The 24,458-nt window shown below is 40.1% G+C and overlaps 2 protein-coding genes across 4 annotated transcripts in view; both read left to right on the top strand.

Annotated features, from left to right (window-relative positions):
* Nucleotides 1–16,352, top strand: part of KDM5A (lysine demethylase 5A) — a 107,486-nt gene extending 91,134 nt beyond the window's left edge. For 2 of the 3 annotated variants that reach the window (XM_031650192.1, XM_021921889.2), the window contains one exon: nucleotides 5,786–16,352. In XM_031650192.1, the coding sequence (XP_031506052.1) occupies nucleotides 5,786–5,992 (207 nt within the window). In that variant the 3' untranslated portion in view covers nucleotides 5,993–16,352. The remainder of the gene's footprint in view (nucleotides 1–5,785) is intronic. The other variant, XM_021921888.2, reaches the window with a different exon arrangement.
* Nucleotides 16,353–22,101: 5,749 nt separating this feature from the next.
* The window catches only part of SLC6A13 (solute carrier family 6 member 13), a 47,779-nt gene continuing 45,422 nt past the window's right edge, over nucleotides 22,102–24,458 (top strand). The window contains exon 1 of the mRNA XM_021921891.2: nucleotides 22,102–22,899. The gene's annotated coding sequence lies outside the window, so the exon portion shown is untranslated. The remainder of the gene's footprint in view (nucleotides 22,900–24,458) is intronic.

Raw genomic sequence — 24,458 nt, 5'->3', positions numbered from 1 at the left:
TTTGTTTTATGTCATTGTCAGACTGTTCACTGACTTGCATCTATTCATTGTATAAGCATTCTATGTTATAAACATTTTAAAGCATTTTAATACATATATATGTGCATATTATTTTTATCTTTAATTTTGCGTTTATTTCCATCTGAGTTTGTTTATTAAAGAGGCTGAGGAAGAGTTAACTTTCTCTTTGGGCACCAAAGTGCAGCGGTTCAGCACCGGCAGAGCCGTCTCCCTTTTCTTTCTCCCTTAATTTTATGGTAGTTTAAAGATGAGCAGCAAAGTAGGATGTTTCCGTTTTAAACTTTCCTGTCGTTCTTTCTGTCATGTTTGTATCTCATGAGCCTTTTGTCTTATTTTTGTACTTTTTCTCCTTATCACTTAATCTTTCCCCTCCCTTCTGCTCAGCATTTAAATAGGATTCAGTTCATCTATTATCATTGTTGTCTTCTTTTTTTTTTTTTTGTGACGGAGTCTCGCTCTGTCGCCCAGGCTGGAGTGCAGTGGCCGGATCTCAACTCACTGCAAGCTCCGCCTCCCGGATTCAGGCCATTCTCCTGCCTCAGCCTCCGAGTAGCTGGGACTACAGGCACCGCCACCACGCCCGGCTAGTTTTTTGTATTTTTTAGTAGAGACAGGGTTTCACCGTGTTAGCCAGGATGGTCTCGATCTCCTGACCTCGTGATCCGCCCGTCTCGACCTCCCAAAGTGCTGGGATTACAGGTTTGAGCCACCGCGCCCGGCCTACTGTTGTCTTCTTATAGCAATATAAACACTTAGGCTGTTTTTTTTTTCATTTGCTTTGAAATTGTCAAATTAACAGGTGCCCTGCCTTATTCAAAGGGTTATGATGATAAGACGAAACAATCTCTATGAAAGCACTTGTTAACAAAAAAATGCAACGTAAGTGCTAAGATGTGATCATTAGTTTTGAAAGAACTGTGAGATTTGCTTCTAATAGTATAGGTGTTTTGTAAACAAAATCTTTAAACAAAATCTAGAGTTATCATCTACATTTTGATGGAGCAAAAGGAGATTTGGCTGAGAGCTCAGAGAAAGTGTTTATTTTGAACTGTTAAAATACATAAAGGTGAGCAATGTGTGCCCCACCCTATGTTGTTAGTTTATATAATGTGTTTCATTTTAAGCAAAAGTTATTTCAGATTATAGATATTTTGCCTGTTACTGCTATTTTGCGGTTTTTATGGTTCTACACGTTTGTTCCTGACATTGATTTTACTAAATAACAGTTACAGTTCTATAAAAGTTTCTGTAAAGAATGTTAAAACTTTCTCAGTGTTTAGTATTTCTCTGAGAAAACGTAATATACAACACACATGTTTAGAACAAAATAAGAAAAGAATGCTTTTGCCAGGTGCAGTGGCCCATCCCTGTAGTCCCAGCTACTCAGAAGGTTGAGACAGGAGGATTGCCTGAGCCCAGGAGTTCAAGGCTATAGTTAATGTGCTATGGTTGCACCTGTGATTGCCCCACTGCACTCCAGCCTGGGCGAGACAGGGATACCCTGTCTCAAAAAGAAAAAGATTGGCAAGATGATGTTAAAAAAAAAAAAAAAAAAAGAAAATCATGCGTTTTAGGGCAGTTTGTTCTTTAAAATATCATTCTGCAAAAAATAACTTCTAGGGTTCACTTGTTTTTAGGTGAATTCTCTGACCAGTAATTACTATTATTTCTCTAACCAATAATGACTATGACTTTTCCCCCAAAATATGCAGATAGAAATTTTTTTTTTTGAGACAGGGTCCTACTGTGCTGCCCAGCCTGGAGTCCAGTGTGTGGTCATGGCTCACTGCAGCCTTGATCTCCTGGGCTCCGGCAGTCCTCCTACCTCAGCCTCCTGAATAGCTGGGACTATAGGCACATGCCACCACGCCCAGCTCTTTTTTTGAGAAATACTCTTTTAAAAATTAAAAGAAAGATTAAATGAGGCTAGTTTAAATGTGCCTAGCCTCAATTTCAAGGTGTTTTAGAAAAAGAAAGACAATACCAGAATAATATAAAAGGTTTTGAAAAAATAATTTTTCCTTTGATTATTAAATTAATGTCAAGCTGAAATTATTATTAACAAAGAACTAGTTTTAAAAAGTTAATTTTAAAGTTCAGAATCTTTTTCTGTCAGAACTCTTTATTCAGTCTTATTGGTACCAAAGATAAAACAAGTTAACTGGAAAAAGACCAAATTCTTTCAGGCTACTAATTTAAGTAGTATTTTTCTTCTGTATTAGAATAAACATTTAATAGTTTTACTTATGAAAATAGTCTTCTTTTTCTCTTCACTTTTTTTAACCCTCTTATTGTCGGCCTTTTCCTTTACCCATTCCTACTGACATGAGAAGTTTTTTGTGGTAAATTAAGAGACTAAATTTGTGAACTCTGATTTTTACTATTTATTAGCCACCCTGATTTAAGATTTTCACGGGGGTGTTGCCTCAATCAAGGTATTTGCGTTTTCAATGGCTTTACTAGTTCATACCTCCTTTTGGCACAGATAATCAAAGATTAAGTTACCTAAATGTGTGTAATACACACACACACGCGTGCATGATGTTCAGCTAGAGTAACCAACTGTCCCAGTTTCCCTGGGACTTTCCCTGTTTCAGCACTGAAATTCCCACATACTGAGAAATCTGTCATTCCTCGGCAAATTGGGAGGGTTGGTCACTGAATATTGAGAGCACCAAGAAAATAATACACAAGGATTCTGAACGTGTGTTGTAGTTCACTAAATGAATTGTTTTCCTTTTTCAAATCTTGCTTTTACTAGGAAACTTGTGCAAGATATTAAATGCCAAAATAACAAAAGCTCAGTTTAATTACTAAGCTAAGAATATCACTAAATTACCAGATTTTCTTCTTTCCCAGTGCAGTACTATTCTTTAAGAAATGAACAAAATATACTATGCCAAGTATTTTTTCTTAAGTGTAAATATGAAACCATACAGCAAAACATGAATATTAAACTAATATTTCGTTTTAATGTATTTCTTTTTAAAACAGACATTTCCCCCAGATCTAAACATAGTAACCTATTTGTACTGTGATGTAGAATCTCTTATCATTTAGTATTTGAACAGTTCACAGCTGTGAAGTTTAATAATTCTTTTTGTGATTCACTAAATACATCTCCCTAGAAATAATGAAAAGGGAAATGACAGTTTATACAGTTTTCCAAATTCTGTGTTCTTGAGTTTTCAGGACACTACCTGGTCTGTTGCCCCTGTGTCAGAATCATCTGTGGCTTCGGTTGGCATCCCAAACTTTAGTTTGCTTTATGATGCTGTGGACCTTTCACACAAGAGTAGGACTCACATTTGATTGTTAGTAGATGAGCATGATAAAAAAGATATTGGTAAAGAGAAGGACTATTTTTACTTGTTCTATTATCAGGCTAAATTGTTACATAACCTGTAGTCTAGGTTAGAATTTGTGTACCAATATCTCAAGAAAGGTTATAGATCTTTTGAAATGGGAGATCTAGGCTTAGGAAGGGACCTTGAGTGAAAATCACAAAAGGGAAAGTCTTGTCTTATTTGCGAGAGAATTTTGGGAAATTGGTAAGCCAGTGAGTATAGTGCAAACACTAGGTTTCAAAAGACCTGGGACACTTCTTTATAGCAAATACTGATACATTGATAACGTTCTTATCCGATGGATTAGCATGAATGGGGACTAGACTGGATTAAGAGGGTTGGAGGTAAGGGTAAAGGTATCTGTTGGTTCACGGGTACCATCATAAACAGCATAGTATCTCAAACCTGGGCAGCACAGAGAACCACAATTTATCCAGTTCCCTTTATGTGTCCCAAACAGCCAAAACACTTAAGTGCACCTACTCTAACAGCCAGCATTTTGTGAGTCTTTACTGCTTGCAGTACTTTAATTTTTACATTTTGCACAGATGCCATTATTTCCCTTTTTATTTTTTGGTCTCTGATTAGTTCGCTACAATAGGAACATTTTGGTGAGTTTTTTTATTGCACAGACTTCAGAAGCTAAACAAACAATTACAGAACAAAACCAAATCCGTTTAGGAAGGTATTGTTAAGTTGCTCTGAATTTACAGGAAGTGATGTCACAGAGGGCCAGTAGCAATCGGATTTAGAATATATAAGAATCACTTGGGAGCTGATTAAAAATGTAAGCTTCTGGCTTGTACTCCCCAGACATTCTGAGTTCATAGGGTGATAGGTCCCAGCTGCATGTTTAACAAAACACAATAGATGATTCTGATGCCAGTGGTCTACACACTTTGAAAAGCAGTGCTGCAGACAGTTATATCAAGGTGCAAAACATTTTGTGTAGTGTAGGATAATGAGTAGAGCCACGAGACCATGACTGAAAAGTGCCTCCAGTATCCTAGGCAGTGAATTAGGTGTTTTGCCATACATTATTTCATTGGATCCTCTCGGTAATCTAGTAATTAATGTCATCTGCATTTTTCAGATGAGGAAATTGAGCCACTCAATGAGGTTAAGTGACTTGCTTGAAATTACACACTGAAACTCAGAACTTCTGAGTTGAGTAATCTTTATGTTAAACAGTATTGTTTCTTAAGATCTAGAACTTTAGAATAGGAACAATACAAGTAGAATATCATTTTGACAAATTATTTTTCCCACCCCTTATTACAAGCCTAAAACTACTAACATGACTACTGTGGTTTGACAATTGTTTTATAGGACATGGAAACGAATTTTGAAAACCACTCACTTTCTGTGAATGAAACTCATTTACCTAGCCAAAACCTCCTTCATCTGTTCTTTCTTATAAGTTGTATAGAGTTACTTCTTTGATCCCTTTCTGTTCCTTCCTTTGATATCTGGTAAAGCTCACGGTTTTAAGTGGCTTCTTATGTTGCCAATGAAATGACCAATCTTTGTATTGAGGTGAGGGAGAGTGGCTCTTTTCAACTTAAATGTTCTTGTCTGCCATGACATTAGCTGTAAAAACTACCACAATCAGCCTTCAAATACAAAAGCCAAAAGTCACTTTATTGTTAACTCTTAAGTCCAAGGCTTAAAGTCACCAAACTACAATCCCTTCCTAGCCTCCTGTAATCAGAGTATTGTCAGAAGGGTCAAGTCTGACACCTGCCGCTGACCTGTCAGGTTTTCAGATTTGAATTTTAAGCCCCAGAGTGATCTATTGACCTGTGTCTTTGACTGTTATAATTGGTTAATTTGTAAGATTTGACATCTGATATTTGCTAACTTTTTATAGGGAGTTGTATTTGTAACGGAAGAAGAGAAGAATAAAAAATATTAGTTTTAAAAGTGGCCTATGTGACTGCTTTTCTAAAAAGGTATTTAATGCTCTTAGTACTTTGGCTTATCTCTTTGAAATAAAGCTAATACACAGGATTGCCTTCACATTGTTGTACTCTTCCTTTCTTGATTGATAATTGCATTGTCTTAGAGCCTAGAAATTGTTAATATTAGCTAAAACTACTTGGCTGCTCTATTAGAAGTTCCCTTTTTGTCAAATTTTTCTCAAACATGTTTCTGCCTCACAAGGAGCCCCAGGTATTCATGAGGTAATGGAGTACCTAAGAGGCCTAATTTTGTGGACACACTATGGTAAAATATAATTTTGGGGTATTAACTTCTCAGCTTCTGTCTTTAAAAAATAACCCCATAAGAAGTCATTGCCTATCTCTAGACATCCCAGTTGTTTGCTATCATTTAAGCCAAGAAAGCTCTTTGGTTTGCTTTTATTCTAGGCTTAATGTTTATGTAACCTTAACATTCCCCAATCTTGTTTCCTACAGGTAGACTGGGTACAATGTGATGGTGGCTGTGATGAGTGGTTTCATCAAGTTTGTGTGGGTGTATCTCCAGAAATGGCTGAAAATGAAGATTACATCTGTATAAACTGTGCAAAGAAGCAGGGGCCAGTTAGCCCAGGTCCAGCACCACCTCCTTCCTTCATAATGAGCTACAAACTACCAGTGGAGGATCTGAAAGAGACCAGTTAGCAGATGCTTGGTTAGTTTGGGACATGGGGGGAAATGGACCACATTGAGACCTTAGTCATCAAGTAGAGTGGTTTCTATCCACTTGGAATGTTGCTTCCAAAGATGAATGGCCTTCAGAGAAAGTCCTCTTAGTGCTGGCTTCCTCTTTGCATGGACTCTGGGGGTTACATTCTCTGTCAACATATCTATGCAGAGGGTGTCTTCTTTGGTACAGCAGCCAATAGTTCATGTCTCCTTTGAGTGTGGTTTACTGCATTAAGGCCAGATGCTTGATTGAGCTCTAGGGTGGCTGGTTAGTATTAATACACTGGTGTGCTAACAGGGCATGTAGGATGTGGCTTTTGTCCAGCTGATAGTAGTTAGAGACTTACAACTTAGGAGCAGCACCAACTGAAGGTGCTAATTGCTTGGATCACCTTCACTGGGATAGTTGGAGAGGGATTGGAGTACCACTTTCCTTCCACTGTTACCTGGTACTTAATGCCCTAAAGATACAACTAGGAGTAACAGGGCCAAAGTTATTTCTGTTAGACGTCAAGGAATGGTATCACAGTCTGTTGACATCAGCTATTTGTGCTTGTTTGTGCTAGAAGAACACCCCAAATAGGAGAACCTCTCAGCTGGGGCAGGTCACCTTATCTTTGTAAGAATGAGGATGTCATCTAGATCAGAAATCGGACTAGATTGGATTCTGGGGAGAAGAACCTACTACAAGGCAAGGAGCCGTTTTTTGGCGTTGAAAAGTCTTGCTGTCTTGGGTCTACATTTTAGGGAAGAGCAGGTACATGGATTCAGGCCTCTGCCAAAAAAAAAAGAGAAGATGACGACGATGACCAGTCATACTATCTTACTGAGCCGCAGTGATGCATGCTTTTCGGGGAAGACTTCATTCACAAGTATTCCAGACACCAGGCTTCAGGCATGGCCGTGAGCAAGACCAGCAGATAACAGCTTTTTGCCTTGCAGCCCTGACCCCAATGTCTGCTGTTTCCAACACTGGCAATTTCTAACTACGGCCTGCAGCAGATGCTGTTGAATAACGCCATGGCTTCATCAGAGGATGCGGAGTTGTAGTACCTCTGGGTGATGAAGTTGTTTTAGTAAATCCATTTTTAAAAAGAAAAAAAAAGGACTTGTTTTTACTTTTTTCTAAATGTCTCTGACTACTGACTGTTCTATAAATAGATTATTTTTCCTTTTTTAATATACATATATGAATATATAAATATATATATTTACTGTTACCAGCAGCATATGACAGAGTTTCAACATCAAAAATCCATTTGGGGGCTTGCTTTTTCTTTTTTGCTTTAAAAAAAAAAAATCCCATTCCTTCCTTGTAGTACAAGGAGTTAGCACTCCCTCCTCCATCCCAGCCTGACCAGATCTTCCATTTTGCTTTTGTTCACATAGATAATTATATGTCCTTTGTGTGCTGGGGCTTGTTCCTGTCTGTTGGGAAACTTGGTCTCGCTCTAGTCTGTGCTGGCTGTTTTTCCTTTTGTGTGTGAATGTTGGAAACTATGGTGCTGTGTCCTCTTCCCTCCTGTTGTGTTCTCTGTTCTTCAGATTTTAGGTAAGCTGTATGTAAACTCTTAGTAGAAGGGGACTAATTTTTTTTAAAGGACAAAAAAAAAAAAGACTAAAAATAGTGTTTTGTCATCACTGTCTGTCTGGTGTGTTTATTTTGGTTTAAAAAAATCTGTGGTTTGACTTAAATTCATCAGTTTTCCTTTTAAAGGGGGGATTGGGGTGGACCTAGCAACGGCTTATAGTCTCCTTTTCCCTTTTTGCCCCAGTCTCTTTTAAAGAACTGTCTTCTAGTAACTAGAAGTGAAATGTACTGTCCAGTTACAGTTTGAGTGGGTATGAGATTTAACTCAAAAGGCATCTTACAAAAAAAAAAGAAACATGTTTTCTTATAAAATCCAATTTATGTAAATGTTTTCTCTGTAGTTCATACTACCTACTTTTTATTCATTCTTTCCTTAATACTGTATAACCTTTTGAGTGTTTTGACTTGTCCAGAGGTTTGTTAGTGTTGCTGTGCATGTGTCTTGAGGTCTCATCTCAAGTAAGTTTGTGTATGATCCAAGATTTCAGTGGATATTGCAAGGCAACTAATGAACCGATTTCATAAGTTTTCCTTTTGCCAAACTAACGATTATCAATTAAGAATTTCCTCTGGTTGATGTTATACAAGAAAGCACAATATTTTTTGCCTTTTGGTCTTCTTTGTAAAAGTCTTCAGATACTTGTGGGTTAAAAATTGAATGTAATGTTAAGTGACAGATGCCTGGAATACATTTACAATTTTTATTTTTCCTTCCTAATCATCCATTAACTAGTCCACCATCAGTGGAGAGTCATGAGGATGCTGAGAAAGTATGACTAGCTTCCTGTTACCTTCTGACGTTTTGAAACTTAAATATGTCTTTTCACTGATACTGTGGGATTTTCTTTATTTACTTGAAAGTCATGGAGGATTTGGTATGACCTGACCACAGGTTTAGACCAAGGCTGAGAAGAACAGAAGGGAGAAATTAATGGCAAAACAAAAAAATAAACAAATCTGCAGTTTTGGAATTAATGAAACAAGATTGATCTATTTCAAGAAATGTTGGTGTTCTAATACAAAGCATTATTTTCACTTGGAGAAAATTATTTACAACGTGCTCTCTTCTGTATTGTAATATTTTGTATTAAGACATGATTTAAAATGTCTTTCTACCCTTCTTATCTCCTCTGAACTGCAACTGAAGTTGCAATTCTTCATCATCAGTATTTTAACCTTGGCAAAGGTTATAGAAAGAAAAATGGAAAAATGGTAGGCCTTTGGTATTCTTAAAAGCTAAGTCATTAGAACTATGCAGATCCCCAAGTTTAGAAGTACAAATGTAGCACTAGTAGTCAGCTTTCTAGCTGGGGGAGGAGACGGGACTTTCCTTCCACAGATGTTTATTTTGCTTCCTGATACGTACTGCAGCAGAGCCATGTTGATGTGTAGATGCGGGACTCCCTCACTAAGCTGCTGCACACCAGCTTTACCTGCATGATTCAAGTTTGTGCCTCAGTAAAATTACAAATTATTGCATGTCATACTCTGAATAATTGAAAAGGCAAACATCAAACCTGTGATTGCCCACAGTGTACTTTAATAATAAAAAACATGGCAGCCAGGTGTACTCCAGTGCAGTGTAGTCAGGAGGCTGAAGTGGGAAGATTGCTTGAACCTAGGAGTTTGAGTCCTGCCTGGTCAACAGTGAGACCCCGTCTCCCTCTCTCTCTCTCTCTCTCTCTGTCTCTCTACCCCTCCTTTTTTTTTTTTTTTTTTTAAAAAAGAAAGGACAAAGGCTGACCTGTAAGATTAGCATGATTTTACCTGTGCTTTACTTCTGTTCTTCTCTACTTTTGTCTTTAGTAGGTGTCCAAAAAATGTCTTTTTGTGCTGCTTAATTTTTGGATTCTGGATGCAATTCAGTGCATGTAAAGAAACTACTTGCTTGTCAGTAATTTAATTCTGTAGTACATTTGTGTGAATATCAACCAGCACTTACAGTAGGAGAATGAAAAGAAAAACTGAGAAAGCCTCTCTTTCAAAGGATGGGATAATCCACTTTTTAAGGGAGAAAGTGACAGTTTGGAGTGGGATTTGAAAAGTGTAAATGGTGAAAAAATTTGAGCTGTTGAAGTCCCACATATAACCAGATTTGATAAAGTTTCACATGTGGATTAGCTTTGTGTGTGTAGAAGGTGCTTTTACAGCAGGTCCTTAAATACTCCTTTTGAAATTCCTTTTTTTAAAAAATCATACCATTACTTCTTTGGATATGAATGTCCCAAGTGGTATCTCATACTGTAGTATGAGGAAGAATGGATGTTAATGTATTGTTTTGAATTTTGGTCTTCTCTTGTCCTGGATCATATCCAGTCACCACTATGCAACAAATGATGTGCACTGGGCAAGGATATGATGGGTTATTCAAGCTGTATCTTGCTTGTTTTTTCTTTTGCAGTACTCCAAGTGGTCTAAACAGGAATGTCTTGTAAACCTCAAGACTCCCTATTGATTATTCCCTTACATATTTATTTACAATTTATCAGGGCAATTGGTGGTGCCTTATGAAAAGCATAACTTGATTTCTTGATCTTTGAGCATGTTTTGTGTTTCTTCTGTTTTCTGAAAGAATATTAGATATGGTTGATTGCATTACATCTAAAAGATTTAAAAATTATGTGTATGCTCAGGTTCCCCACACCCACCCCCACCCCCACCCCCTGTCATTTACATTGGTGGCAACTTTAAATGGTAACGAAGTAAAAGTACATTTTGGTAGGGAGTATTGCTAATCCTGAGGAAAACTAGTGAGTATGTGGGAGCCACCTTTAACCTGTGCCAAAGCAGTTTCTAATTTCATTTGCTCTCTAACTGCAAAATAAAGAACTGAGCTGAAATAATTTGATCAGTGGTGTGATTAGCCTATTATCATTGCTGAGAATAGTGTTTTTGGAGTGTGAAGTGATTCCTGAAGATTTCACCTGCCTTCTGTTTCCAGCAAGAATCCAGTGATGACCAACACATTTCCTCACCTTTGGTTCTTGAGAAGTTTATCCCTTTGCAACAAACCATTAATAGGGAAGACAAGGAAATGCTTTCCTTTTCTCTTTGGCTTCTTAACCAATTCAGACCCCAAGTTACTTCAGAGAAGCAAATGGTACCTTTTCCCCATTGCCAAGGATCCCAGCTTATGCAGATATGAAGGACAGATCATTTCTGAAAATGTTAAGACTCTGCTTGCTGTGAACTTGGCCTCAAAACAGTTTCATGAAATGTGTAACTCTCTATGTGTATGTTAGGAGGAGGGTTGGTGGAAAGAGCAGGGGCAGGGAGGGAAATCTGATTACCTCCTGGGAAATAATTTTCTTGCCAACAAAAAGATACACTTGAAGTTTCTTAAGGTGGCAAATCCATTAAAAAAAAAATTGTGTTGGACTCTCCCAGTTTAGATCAAGTATTTCTTGGGGGTCTTGACATTGTGGTTGATACCAGTAAATGAAAGATCCAGAATATTTTCATTTAAAGCTCAACCATTAATTGGAACATGGTGAAACATTTTGCACATTATAAAAGTAGGGAACAGTACAAAAGAATGCAATCAAATACTATATTATATAAATAAACGAGTGATTTTGGAATTTCAGTCTCTTCACTCCTCCTCACTTGTTTGTTCTTTGAAGTGTATTTCTACCTTGGTAGGAAGAAAGACTTGATTTAATCTTTCCTTAAAGATCCATGAAATTTCTTTATTCGGCAGAGCTTCTCCCTAGCCTTATCTCTGGAGCTAGGTTGTGTATCTTGTCCGTGGGGGGAAAAAGGCACCACAAGAAGAAGCTTTAGAAACGGCTTGGTGGTCCCACCTTGTGTTAAGGAGCCTTTTTGAAGGTGTCAGGGACATAGGATGAAATCAGAATTTTCTTTAGTTTCAAAAAAGGTTTTCAGAAGCCCAGATGAGAACCTTAGAATTACATAATGTAAAGAACACTGGATTTAGGAATAAAATAATCTGGGTTTTAGCTCTATGTTTGGCCCCTTATGTGAGTTGCTTATCTATTGTGGACCTTGGTTTCTTACCATATGCAAGTTAGTCACAAAGAAACAAGTTATAGCCCCTCCCCTTGACAGGGTAAGACGTAGATGATTTCTAAGGATGTTTCTTCCTGAAAAGGTTATAGAATTTAAAGATGACAACAGAGGCTGTATAGTCCAAATCCCCATTTAATGAGAGAAAAATTGATTCGGCACTCCTGAGGACAGAACATACAGTGTCTGTCCTATCTCTTGGAAAAATCTACGTATTCGTCACTAACATGTATCGGAGCTTGCCTATAGTCTTCCCTCTGCTGGGGTCTGAATTTTGCGGCATTTTCGAGCACTTTCCCTTTTGCCGTGGGACTAGCATATCTGCATCTCTCTATTCCATTCAGTGCTGAACTCCCTGGAGGTAAGGCGAGAGGGTTAGACACATTTGACAAACCTAGCCTAACCGTTCCATCATCTGTGGGCCCCTTCCCTCTGCAGATTCTGCTGCTCTGTTGAGACCAGCAGCTTTAGTCTTTCTGACCTAGCCCTGCCATCTCTAACTGGGGCTAAACTTCACTGAGACACAAAACAGCATATCATTCGTGTTGTCTTTGGAACCTTGAGTAACAATTCAAACTCATGTCACCTTGGTCACTTCCCAGGACTTGTTTTGTCATAGAAGCATCTCGTTCCAGAGTTCAGTTGAAACATTGAGAGACTGGTTTGATTCCCTTTGCTTCTCATCCCTATAATGCATTGCTGCCATCTGAAATAAGCCCATCCAGTCATCAGGCCTCAAATTGCTACCTGTTTTCCTCAATTCGTTTTACCGTTGCTGCCGTCCTTGCCAGTTCTTTGCATTATAGAGATTTTCATTCCCTATTCCTTTGTAAATATGCTTTTCTGCTTTTTCATTAACTAGAAACGGACTCTCCCTCAGCCATACTTGCCTTAGGACTCTTTCAAGTGGAGAGTGTTCGTCTTCTCACTTTTCTGCCGGTGAATGGATGGACTACAGGGTCTGCTGCCCCTGTGTTCTTGATTGCCACTGCTACACTGTTGTTCTGTCCCGAGGCTTCTGCTGTTCAGCTGCACCGTCTGTCCTCCTCACCGCCATCTCTGGTCACTCCCCTTCATTTATGGAAGGGACTTTGATGATTGATGGGCATCTCTTTCCCCAGTGCTGCCATCATTCTGGGCAGTTTCATTAGTCATGGATGACCTTAATTTCTGGACCTCCATCTCCACTAGTCATTTTCACTCCATTTAGCAAACCAGTTTTAAGTCAACACTTTGGACTCATCAGAAATTTATTTTCTGAAATGTAGAATCGATAATTTATTCTATGATTTTAATGTCCTTTAATTTCTCCCTCTCAGTATACAGTATACTTATTCTTTGACCTCAAGAAGCCTCCAGTTCCTTAACCAACCTTCCCCACCCCCCCCCACCCCCGTTTGTCAGTTTACTCTGGCTTTACCGCTTCCCCGTTTAGCATCGACTGTGGCCTGTCGCTCTGGCTCTGCAGAAACTTATCTCTGGATCAGTTTGGCTGTCTGACTTCTTTGCTTTCATGGGTGGCTGTGTACTACTGAGTGTGTACCAGTGGTTGGTGGCACCACAGATGGACTCGAGTAGGTAGGTGCTTGAAGCAGTTCAGCAGCCCTGGCCGTCCAGCAACCTCTTCCATTCTTAAAGACTATTTCAGATTTTCACCTCTTGTCAAATAGCCTGTCACCTCTGCTGCCTCTGCAGAGGCCTACCCTCCTAACGGGTAAATTGAAGCTAACAGGAGAGCTGCTAAGCTTCTTCCTCAGTTATCTATATCATCATCCTCATCTGTCCCAGAGGAGGGGTCTGTCCTGTGGTCAGCACTATGAAAGTATAGGTGAATGAGCTAATCAGTGAATCCTATCCCATTGTAACTCCTTAGAGACCTTGTTCTGTCAGTCAGCCCTTTATCTTCCGCATCTTTCATTCAGCATATAAGTTCAAGCTCTGTATTGAACAGGAGAGCTCAACTCCTATATGTTTTCCCTTGAGCCTGTCTCTTTTCCTGTTCTCTTCTTCTTATTGAAATGCTACCTCTTCAGAGGCCCCCATGTTTTCTCTTGCAATGGCCTGTTCTATTCCATTAGGGGACTTTGCCATATATGGCATGTTTGTGTAAAAGTTCCACGAGAGCCTAGGTTTTGTTTCCTTTATCTCTCCATATGCAGCAACTAGAACAATACTATGCATAAACATTGAACAGATAACTTGAAGGAATGCTGTTTCATGCCTTCGTTCCTTCCTATACATTATTGCTCCCCTGTTCTCTGTTTGGACTGCCATAACCTCATCTGCCTTTTCTCCTTACTACTTTCTCATTCTTCAAAATTCAGCTCATCCCCAAATTCCTCTGAGAAGTTCTTCAGGTTACTCCTCTCCATCTAATCTGAGTTAGATGTCCTTTCTTGGAGCTCTAATAGCGTTTAGACTAGACACCAGTCCTCAGAGTGAGACTTCTGCATGGACAGCATCACCGTCATCTGGGAATTCATTAGAAATGCAAACTATGAGGCCCTACCCTAGACTTTCTAAATCAGAAACTCTGGGAATGGGGCCAGCAACCTGCGTTTTAACAAGCCCTGAAGGTGACTGTGATGCATGCAAAGTTTGAGGACCACTAGAACATAGTCCCTGTAGAATATATCTCCAGGATCTGACACAACACACAGAACAGGATTATTGTGAAGATCTTCCTTATAAAGACCTGAAGTCTATCTTCCTGTAGCCTCATCCATCCTAGTTGAGCATATGAAAAACTAGTTCAGTTGCATCTCTGTTCGGCAGCCTTATAGCATTTGAGGATAGTGGTCATCTCTACTTCTGCACCTCTCGTCCCCAACTCCTCTGGTTTAATATCTTTTTTTTTTCTCATGTGCTCTAACTTTGAATCCCTTCACTTTCCTCATTGGGCTTCTCTGGACAATTCCAACTTACTTCATATCCATCTTAAATACATATTCAAAATACCCTTTTAGCTTTTAACCTACAGCTCTGAAAGGTGGAACTATACATGTCTATAATCACCCCAGCAAGACAGAGTTCACAATGAACATAGAATTCCATTTGTACAGTTGGAGGTGTTCCCAGGTGGGCGGATTGCTTGAGGTCAGGAGTTCAAGACCAGCCTGGCCAACATGGCGAAACCTCGTCTCTACTAAAAATACAAAATTTAGCCGGGCATGGTAGCGCTTGCCTGTAATCCTAGCTACTCGGGAGGCTGAGGCACGAGAATCAATTGAACCCAGTAGAGGCGGAGGTTACAATGAGCTGAGGTCACGCCACTGCACTCCAGCCTAGGTTTCGGAGGGAGACTCTGCCTCAAAAACAAACCGAACCTGTCGCTCCCATCCTAGACCAATCTAATTGCAAGTATCTCACAGGGAGCCCAAGTATCAATGTTTTTTTGTGCAGCTTTATGGAGGCATAATCTACATATCATAAAATCCACTTATTTTAATACATGATGTTAGCAAATTTAAAGAATTGTGCAACCCTTACCATGTCATACGAACTTCAGAATGTTTCCATCACCCACAAAGAAACTTCATGTCTATTTGGTCAATCCCTGTTTTTCCTCCCAGCCCTAGGTGACCATTAATCTGAGTCTCTCTAGAGTTGCCTTTTCTAGACCTAAACATCAGGATTTTGTTTTTCTGCAGCCAGAGTTGAGAACCGTAGTTCTGAATGCATTATGAGAGACAATGATTTTTAAAGATTATGTGTAATAAGTATGTTTTACGTATTTTCATATTTATGACTCCCATCCATACAGTGAATGCATCTATCACCCGTAAGACAAAGATCATTAATTTGATAATGGAACTTAATAGACCATTCTATTATTTTCCTTTTCTACATTTTAGTATCGTATTCAAAATGGCCTCCCATTCTCTCCCAGGTTATTTTAAAACATCTCCAGTCTGCTTTTTTCCCCTTTAGCTCATAAATGAATAGTGCTGGATGATATCTTAGGAGCATTTTCCCTGAGATAATGTCTTCGGTAATGATTGCACGTATTGGTGTTGATTCCATCCTTGAAGTTATTTTCCTTTATCTTTCTCATTGGTGTTTCTTCACTAGAGGTTTTGCTGTCTGATTAACTTATCTGCCAAATAAATGGACTTTTGCTTCATAGGTACACAAACATTTCTAAAACTTTTTTTGGAAAATATATTTCTTTTTTTAAAAAACAAATAGCGCATGCACATTTAAAAAAGAAAGAAAAAATATCCCAAAATGACCAGTTAAGGTTTACTTTCAGACAACTCTGTGCATATTTACATATGCTTCTATACAACCATGTACACCTTTGCGTAAATGAGACCACACTCTACGTACTGCTTTGTAATTTGCTTCTTTCACTTAATACTGAGAACATTTGTACGTGACCATAGATATAGATTTGTATTGTTTTTAATGGCTGTATAGTTTTGCATTATACTGAATCTTAATGATGTTTAAGAGCTATGTATATTGAGGACATTATTTCTTTGTTTTGTGTTGCAAATTTTTGACCATGTTATTAGTCTTTTAACCTTATTTATAGTTTTTTTTTTGTTATAAAAGTTAAGTTTTATGATGTAAACTTAATCTTTTTGATTTTATAATTCCTGGTTTTCCTGATGTGCTTAGAATGACCTTCCCTACTACAAGATAATAAAAATACCTCCATGATTTTGCTTAAAACTTTTATTCTTTATATTAAATCTTTGTTACATCTTGAATTGATTGGTGTGAAGAATGCCAAGTTTCTTTATTGCTCTGTTGACTACATTTCTTAAGTTTCTTAAATGGTTTGTGTGTCTATGCATGTGTACATATAGTCATTCCAAAACCTCTAATATGCAAACACACTTTACAAATGTGTATACGTTCAGTATTTACTGTATTTGTTATCTAGTGCTGCATAACAGTATTACCACAGACTTAGCAGCTGAAAGCAACACACATGTATTGCCTCACAATTGCTGTGTCAGAAGTCAGGGCACAACTTTGCTGGTACCCTGCTTCAGGGTCTCACGAGGCTGTCATCACAGTGGTGTTCAAGGCTGTGTCATATCTGAAGTGTGAGGAAGAATCTACTTCTAAGCTCATGTGGTTGCTGGCAGCCTTTAGTTCCTTTTGGGTCATCGGAATAAGGGCCTTAGATTTTGGTTGGCCACTGGCCAGAGGCCAGCTTCAGTCCCTTGGCCTCTGCGCTTTCCCAACATGGCCACTTGCTTTCTCAAAGCTAGCAAGATCAGCTTACAATCTTACGTAACGTAAACATGTATGTATAATCACATACATCCTGCCACCATTGCCCTATTCCATTGGCGAGAAGCAAGTCCTAGGTCCTGCCCATGCCAAGAGGCAATCAGAAGGATGTGAGCACCTGGGGAGGCAGGGATCGCGGGAGGCCACCTTTGATTGTGTCTACTGTCCTCACACAGAATGTGCTGCGTCAGACAAAGACTGAAGTGCCTGAGAGCATAAGCGAACTTCCTTAGGCTTAATATAGGCTGGTGCAAAAGTAATCGCAGTCAATCGCAAAGACCACAGTTAGTTTTGCATCAACCTATAAAAGTCCCTCTATCCATACTTTCCTATTCAAATTAGATCAAAAAAGGTAAGTGTAATGTCTTTCTTTTTTAATGCTCATGAGAAGAAATGCAGTAACTTTTTACATTTGGGCTAACATTTTATAAGACTGCTGCAGTTTGAAGTATTTATAACTGCCCTTTGGCCAATATCCTGCATTCAGTAGAACAAATTTACTTCTTAGGAAAATAGAAATCTCCAAATCTTGTCAACCGTGTTCTGGGTTCCTTAACTACTGATTCTCCTCTGAACACCCTCCAAATGGTTCATATCCCTTTTAATATCTATGTAAAGCATTCTCTTAGTCTTCAAATTACAATTCTGTCTGAAAGAATCAGATCTTGAATTTTAAAATTTATAGTATCCACAGTGTTAAGTATCTTTATGAATTTGTTTCCTCTCCATACGTTTTTCTTCTACAGCCTGTGCTCTTGGAAGCTGTCAGCAAAAATTGGTGTAATTTCCATCCAGAAATGGAAACGTGAGGATTTCCTCATCATTGAAATTTGTCCTTTCCTGTGCATCACAAGAATCTCCGCTTTGTTCCTAGGGATGGATGCATTGGGGGTTTTGTAAATTGGTGGTACGTGTGGTATGACAACATAGGAGCCAAGAGAAGAAACCGAAAGCAGAATTCAGAGTTTTAAAGTACTTCATCCCAAGTTTGTCAACTAGGAAGCAATGATTTCTTTCCAAGGTAATGGTATTGCCATCGCTGCTATTGACAGGTGACTCTTCAGACTCGTTTACAACGCGGGAAGGGCGTGGGTCCGTGCTGGTTCTGTGTGTGTGTTTCGCAGTTCTTGTTTGGAAGATGTTTAATATTCTAATTGCTATAGGTTCTGTGGATTAATACATACACATCTTAAGTCATGTCTTAGAATTACATAGCCCTAAGATTCTCAGGTATCCTAACGTCAACTTTTCTGTGCTTCTGTTACCACTAGGATAGTGTCTACACATTTCTAAAAGATGGCCTGCACCAAAAAAAAAAAAAAAAAAAAATGTATTTTGGAAATATGTATAGATTGCCTAGTTCTATCCTGGTTTTTCTAATATTATGAATTCAGTTACCATTGTATGGTAAATTGTGACTGAGTAAAGATTTTTCTCATTTTTCAGATGGTTATAGCGGGAGGTATTAAAGCTCTAGGAGATGACAAGTGGACAGGACAGAGTGAGAAAGAAATGGTGTGCTGAGTTCACCTGAAAGCCTCAGTTCCCAAGCTATTTCTTTACTAAACTGTGTTTTTCCAAAGTTGTATGTGCACCCTCTCTGGTTTGCAAAGAGGGGACAAAAGAGGGAAATTTTATACATATAAAGTCTAAAGAAGAGAGATCTGATACCTAAGGTCAAGGTATAGGGAAGGAATAGTATATAGTGTTAGAATATTTTGATGGGTAAATATGAGAGGTTATAGAAGTTGGAATGAAATGTGAATGTCAGTATTAGAGCCTGCCTAACAGAAATTGAAGTAGACAACAATCCCCCTTCTTCCCCCCTTTTCAAGTCACAACAGCACTGCTTTTTTGGCTACAGAAAGCAGCTGAGGCTCAATCCCAAAACAGCAGCAGGTTCTGGTCCAAAGTGCAAACCAAAAGAAGCAGCAGGAGGGGTGGAACAGAGTCATTACCAAAGATTGAGTACAGAATAAAGTGATCTACAAAAACGAGCATGGAAGGGCATGCTACAGGCTAAAGCCAGACTCAGGAAGGCCTGCTGTGAGGGAGAGGAAATCTACAGCCCGGCGTGGGAGAAGAGAACCATGGGTGCAGAGTAAGTGGGAAGACGGAACAGTGAGTGACCCCGGCCACGTGACTCAAGGCAAAGCCATACTTTACCATTTCTTTAAAGAACCAGCGTAGGTTCCTAGCACAGAAGCTGGCAAGGATTCCTTTTGAATTCGTGTTTGAAAAATACCCTCAGATTGAAATTACTAAACAAGATGGTAGTGTTTCTGGTTACATGGAAAGCTGAGTTCAGGGACGGATCTAGATTTTTGTAGATACTGAAGCTTAGACAATTCGCGGAGGGTCCTCTTTATGGAAAATGGCACAAAATTAATAATTCAAAACTAGGTACAGGGGATTGGAAGGCACCCATGCAAGGGAGGGGCCCCAAAGCTTATGTTGTATTAACTGCAAGGTAAATCTGCTTGAGTGGAACAGAAGGAGCCCGGGCAGACAGACGTCCAGATCCTACGTGTGTCACTTCGGCAGAAGGAGCCCGGGCAGACAGACATCCAGATCCTACGTGTGCCACTTTGTAGCTTTGGAATCTTGGGCAATTTAGTTTTCCTATCTGTGAAACTCAATCTCTTACCTATAAAATAGGGATAATGCCAGTCTTTCTGGCTTGTCAATAAAGACTAAATGAGAGATGTATGTGAAGGTGCCTAGGGTGTGCCATAACTGCTAATATGGATGACTTTATGTGGTGCTAAGTTTTGGAGGGATGATTGTTGATGAAAAGTGAGTATCGGCCGGGCGCGGTGGCTCACACCTGTAATCCCAACACTTTGGGAGGCTGAAGCGGGCGGATCACCAGGTCAGGAGTTCGAGACCAACCTGGCCAACATGGTGAAACCTCGTCTCTACTAAAAATACAAAAATTAGCTGAGTGTGGTGGTGGGCTCCTGTAATGCCAGCTACCTGGGAAGCTGAGACAGGAGAATCACTTGAACCCGGGAGGCAGACATTGCAGTGAGCCAAGATCGTGCCACTGCACTCCAGCCTGGGCAACAAAGAGCGAAACTTCATCTCAAAAAAAAAAAAAAAAAAAAAGGAAAAAGAAAAGTGAATATCGATTATTCTGGTCATTATTGTTTGGAACTCTGATTCCTGGAGGTTAAGGAAATGTTTAAAGTATCTACTGAGAGAGCTAAGCACTCCTAGGCTTTTATCTGTATTCAGGAGATGGCAGATGGCACTCTACTGTCTTCAAGAAGCTTACAGACTAGAGGTGCGAGTCTGGGCTATCATTACTGGCTGTTGGAATTGGGAATATAAGAACCCTTGGAATAACTAGAGTTGCTGAAGAAAGAGCTGTGGCCAGAGCAGTTAGAAGAGGGGTGATCAGACCAGCAGTCTCTTTCTTGCCAAGCCTGAGATCAGCTGTGGAAGACTCAGAGCTGACGTGAAGCCTGGGGACGGCCCGGTCTTACTCTCTTGTTTTATGCATGAGAAACAGAGTCCTAGAAAGACAACATGGATTGCCCAAGATTGTGTGGCTGATTCAGGTCATATCCAGGACTGGAATTTTGGAGTTCTTCCTCCCAGGTTATACATTTTTTCATCACACTGAACTTGGCTCTAACCCATTCTCCTTTTATGCCCCTTCTTTAGTTTTCCTTCTGCATTGTCCATGTAGCAGAACTCTATGGAAGGCCACCCTGGTCCAACAGTCAGGCTGTGGGACCTTCTTCAGGCTGCTTCTGCCTCTTAGTCTGACGTGTAGGTAGAGCTCTCTCCGTTGCTGATTTCTCCATTGGTGGAAACTGCAGAGCTGAAGCGAGCAGTACTAGCAGCCAGCAGGCAGGCAGCAGAAAGGGCCCGCGAGGGAGCTTTGGACACCAGTGCTTGACAGGGATGTTTAGAACCTGGAGAGCTTCCAAAGGAGAGCAATGAAAACAGTGGGTGGGGGTGAGAAGGAAGAACTCTTAGGAAAGATAAAAGGGTTTCAGATTATTTATCTTGGAGAAGAGAAGGCTGAGAGTGGCTTTGAAAAGGAGTTTCAGAGATAAGACCAGCTGTACTACATCTTCCCTGAGGATAGACTAAGAAATTAGCTAACAGCAGCAATTAGGCTACAGAGCTTTTCAAATTTAGCTGCCTCTTAGAGACTTCCAGAGAGCTTTTTAAAAAATCTCGATGTTCAAGCTTCACCTCAGAACAATTAGAATCTTCTCTTCAGGAGTGGGCGTTAAACATCGGTAATTTCTTTAATGTTTCCCGGGGTAGCCAACATGGATTTCTGATTCAGAAAATTTTAAAATTTAATCTTATGGAATAATTGGGAGGAAAATTGCCCAATGATGTCAAACTATGCTAGGAAAAAAATGCATTTTTTTTTTTTTTATGGAGGGAATAGGGGTAAGATATAACAAGAGTGGGAAAAGTTGGGATTGGGCTTAGTGTGAAGGAGGAGAATATAGGTGAGAGGTGGTGAAAACCCATGGCCAAGGCCTTGAGAACAGGTACAGGTGCCTTCCTCCCACTACAGTCACCACTTTCTGTTACGTCAGTTCACTTCTCCGAATGTATGTGGCTATTATGGCCGAGGAAGAGAAAAGAAGCCCCTGACAGCTGGGAATTGGACGGACACTGTCCATTAGGCTTTGTATTGCTAGGAGCTGCCCTGGTGTTGTTCTCACATACAAATGTCAGGCAAGGCCACTCTGTGATCATGGTGGATCCAGACACAAATAAGATCACTCTATGATGATATCTGAACAAAGACAACAACGTGAACATCGTCCAACCCACACAAATGATCAAACATCCGATGCTGGCTAACACAAGTGACTGCTCCTTCCTTACCAATCACAGCTTTTTGCTTCACTTCGTTTTTCCTGCTTTCTAGATAAAATCCATTAAGAAACCCAATTATAGGCCGGGCGCGGTGGCTCAAGCCTGTAATCCCAGCACTTTGGGAGGCCGAGACGGGCGGATCACGAGGTCAGGAGATCGAGACCATCCTGGCGAACACGGTGAAACCCCGTCTCTACTAAAAAATACAAAAAACTAGCCGGACGAGGTGGCGGGCGCCTGTGGTCCCAGCTACTCGGGAGGCTGAGGCAGGAGAATGGCGTAAGCCCGGGAGGCGGAGCTTGCAGTGAGCCGAGATCGCGCCACTGCACTCCAGCCTGGGCGACAGAGCGAGACTCCGTCTCAAAAAAAAAAAAAAAAAAAAAAAGAAACCCAATTATAAAAGTCCTCCTCCTTCCTCACAGCATCCGATCCAAAGCAAAGCCCTGCTTCCGAAGTCGCCTCAAAATCACCTAATACAAATTCATCCAATAACACGTCCTCAGTGACACCCTCTGACTGAGACACCTCACAGTTTACATTGTGTGCAGTCTCCCTTGTTGCCATGAGTAACGAACCCAACTTGTTTAACTGTAGGTGTGTTCCTCATGGTCTTTGGCTCACGGGCATTGACGCCACACAGTTTGAGCAGGCCCTGTCTGTTTCTTGTTTGGGGAAAGCAGGATGGATGAGAGCTGTCATGTTTCCCAGTCATGGGAAACCAGTCGCGTGTCCCTTCTGGGTCCCCTCCCTCTCTCTGGGCTGAGACATGGGAGATGAGATTCCGGCCACACTTTGCATTCCACATCAGTCAGCCGCATGACCAGTGCATCAGTAGATTTTGCTCATCACAAATAACGTCCTGCAGTGGTGTTTAAAAATGTTTAGGATAAAAGACTGTCCAGAGATTGAAGTTGCTTTTTTTAAATGTTGCCACTCTGCCCTCACCCCTCACCACAGCTCGATGGTGTCAGGGCGTCTCCGTTCCCTCAGAACCCCTGCTCACTAACTGTTCATCAGGAACTTCCCACTGAGACTAGTTACATAAGGGTTGCAAACTCTGTGTACTCTGAGAGTCGGACAAGAAATCAGGGAAACAGGGATTGGAAGAAACTGGATAAAATTGGAAAATAACTGCAACTACTTTTTCTAGAGTTAAAGACAAAAGGTATGATTTTCCTTAATAGGGAAGGCAGAGTAGTAAAATTGTGGAACACATTGGGATGGGAAGAGAGCCTTCTGATTAGATTTTTTAAGTATTCTTCAGGTCTGATGAGATTTTCAGTGAAAGCAACCTTTTTCTTGTCATTTTCCTTGTTCACCTCTTTCCTGAGAAAGTTATATTTAATCCCACGGGCCAGCAATAGCCAAAATAAACAGTACTACAGTTGTGCTTCTTAGTGTTTCTCTTGTCTTTTTTCCTCCACCTCTCGACTTAAAGTATAGATAGCATGGTAGCTATAAGTAAATAATGGACTTTAGAATTCTACAAACCTGAGTGCAAATCCTGGGTCTACCATGTACTAGTTATGTGGCCTAGCAAGTAATTTAATTATCTTTAAGGCTTTGTTTTCCTATCTTTAAAATGATCTTGTCAGTAATTCTTGTGTCATAGGTTTGTTCTGAGGATAAAATGAAATGGTGCCTGTATAGCACTTAGCGCCATGCCTGGCACGTTTGAAATGCGCAGCAAACGTTAGTAATGGTAATGGTTGGTGTTACTAATATTCTTTGTCGTAAGTCTTGTTTCTTTCAGACGTTGGGTCTGATGTGGTGGCTCACGCCTCTAATCCCAGTGCTTTGGGAGGCGGAGGCAGGATTGCTTGAGGCTAGGAGTTTAAGACCAGCCTGGGCAACATAGCAAGACCCTATCCCTATAAAAGATTAAAAAATAATTAGCTGGGCATGGTAGTAGTCCACACTACTGCGGAGACTGAGTTGAGCGGATCCTTTGAGCCTGGGAGGTTGAGGCTGCAGTGACCTATGATTGTGCCGTTGCACTCCAGCTTGGGCAATAGAGTGAGACCCTCATCTCAAAAACAAAAATGAAAAAAGAAAACAAATTGGAGCTTATAGAATTTAGGTGAATTATCCCATCTGGGATCAAACAGAAAGGTCTTCACAGTTTTTAGTGACCTCTCTGGTTTCTGCATGTAACATCCCAGAACTTTTCACAGCAGGGTCAAGTACTTGGGCTGTAATAGAGTGTAAACAAAACAAAACAAAAAAAAAAAGAAAAAACTTTATTTTAGACTTACAGAAAAATTGCAAAAATAGTACAGAGAGCTTCCATCTTTCACTCAGCTTCCCCTAATGTTAGCGTCTTTCACAACCATAGTACAGTTGTTGGAACGAGGGAATTAACGTTGGTAGGGTGCTAGTAAACTAAAGACCTTATGCAACCTTCACCAGTTTTTACATTCATGTCCTTTTCTATTCCAGGACCCTATCTAGGATCCCATTCAGGACCCCACATTGCATTTGGTGGTTGTCATTTTCCCTTAGTCTCCTGCAGCCTAAAACACTTCCTCAGTCTTTCTTGTCTTGTCTGTCTTGTCTTTCGTGACACTTTTGACACTTTTGAAGAGTAGTGATCAGTAATTTTGTCAAATGCCCCTCATTTGGGTCTGCCTTATGATTCTTGTGATTGAACCACACTTTTGGCAAAAGAATATCACAAAAATGTTGTGTCCCGCTTAGTACATCATATCCATGCTTCATGATACA

Source organism: Papio anubis, chromosome 9, assembly GCF_008728515.1.
Source record: "Papio anubis isolate 15944 chromosome 9, Panubis1.0, whole genome shotgun sequence".
Classification (NCBI taxonomy): Eukaryota; Metazoa; Chordata; class Mammalia; order Primates; family Cercopithecidae; genus Papio; species Papio anubis.
This window is presented reverse-complemented; position numbering and strand designations above follow the sequence as displayed.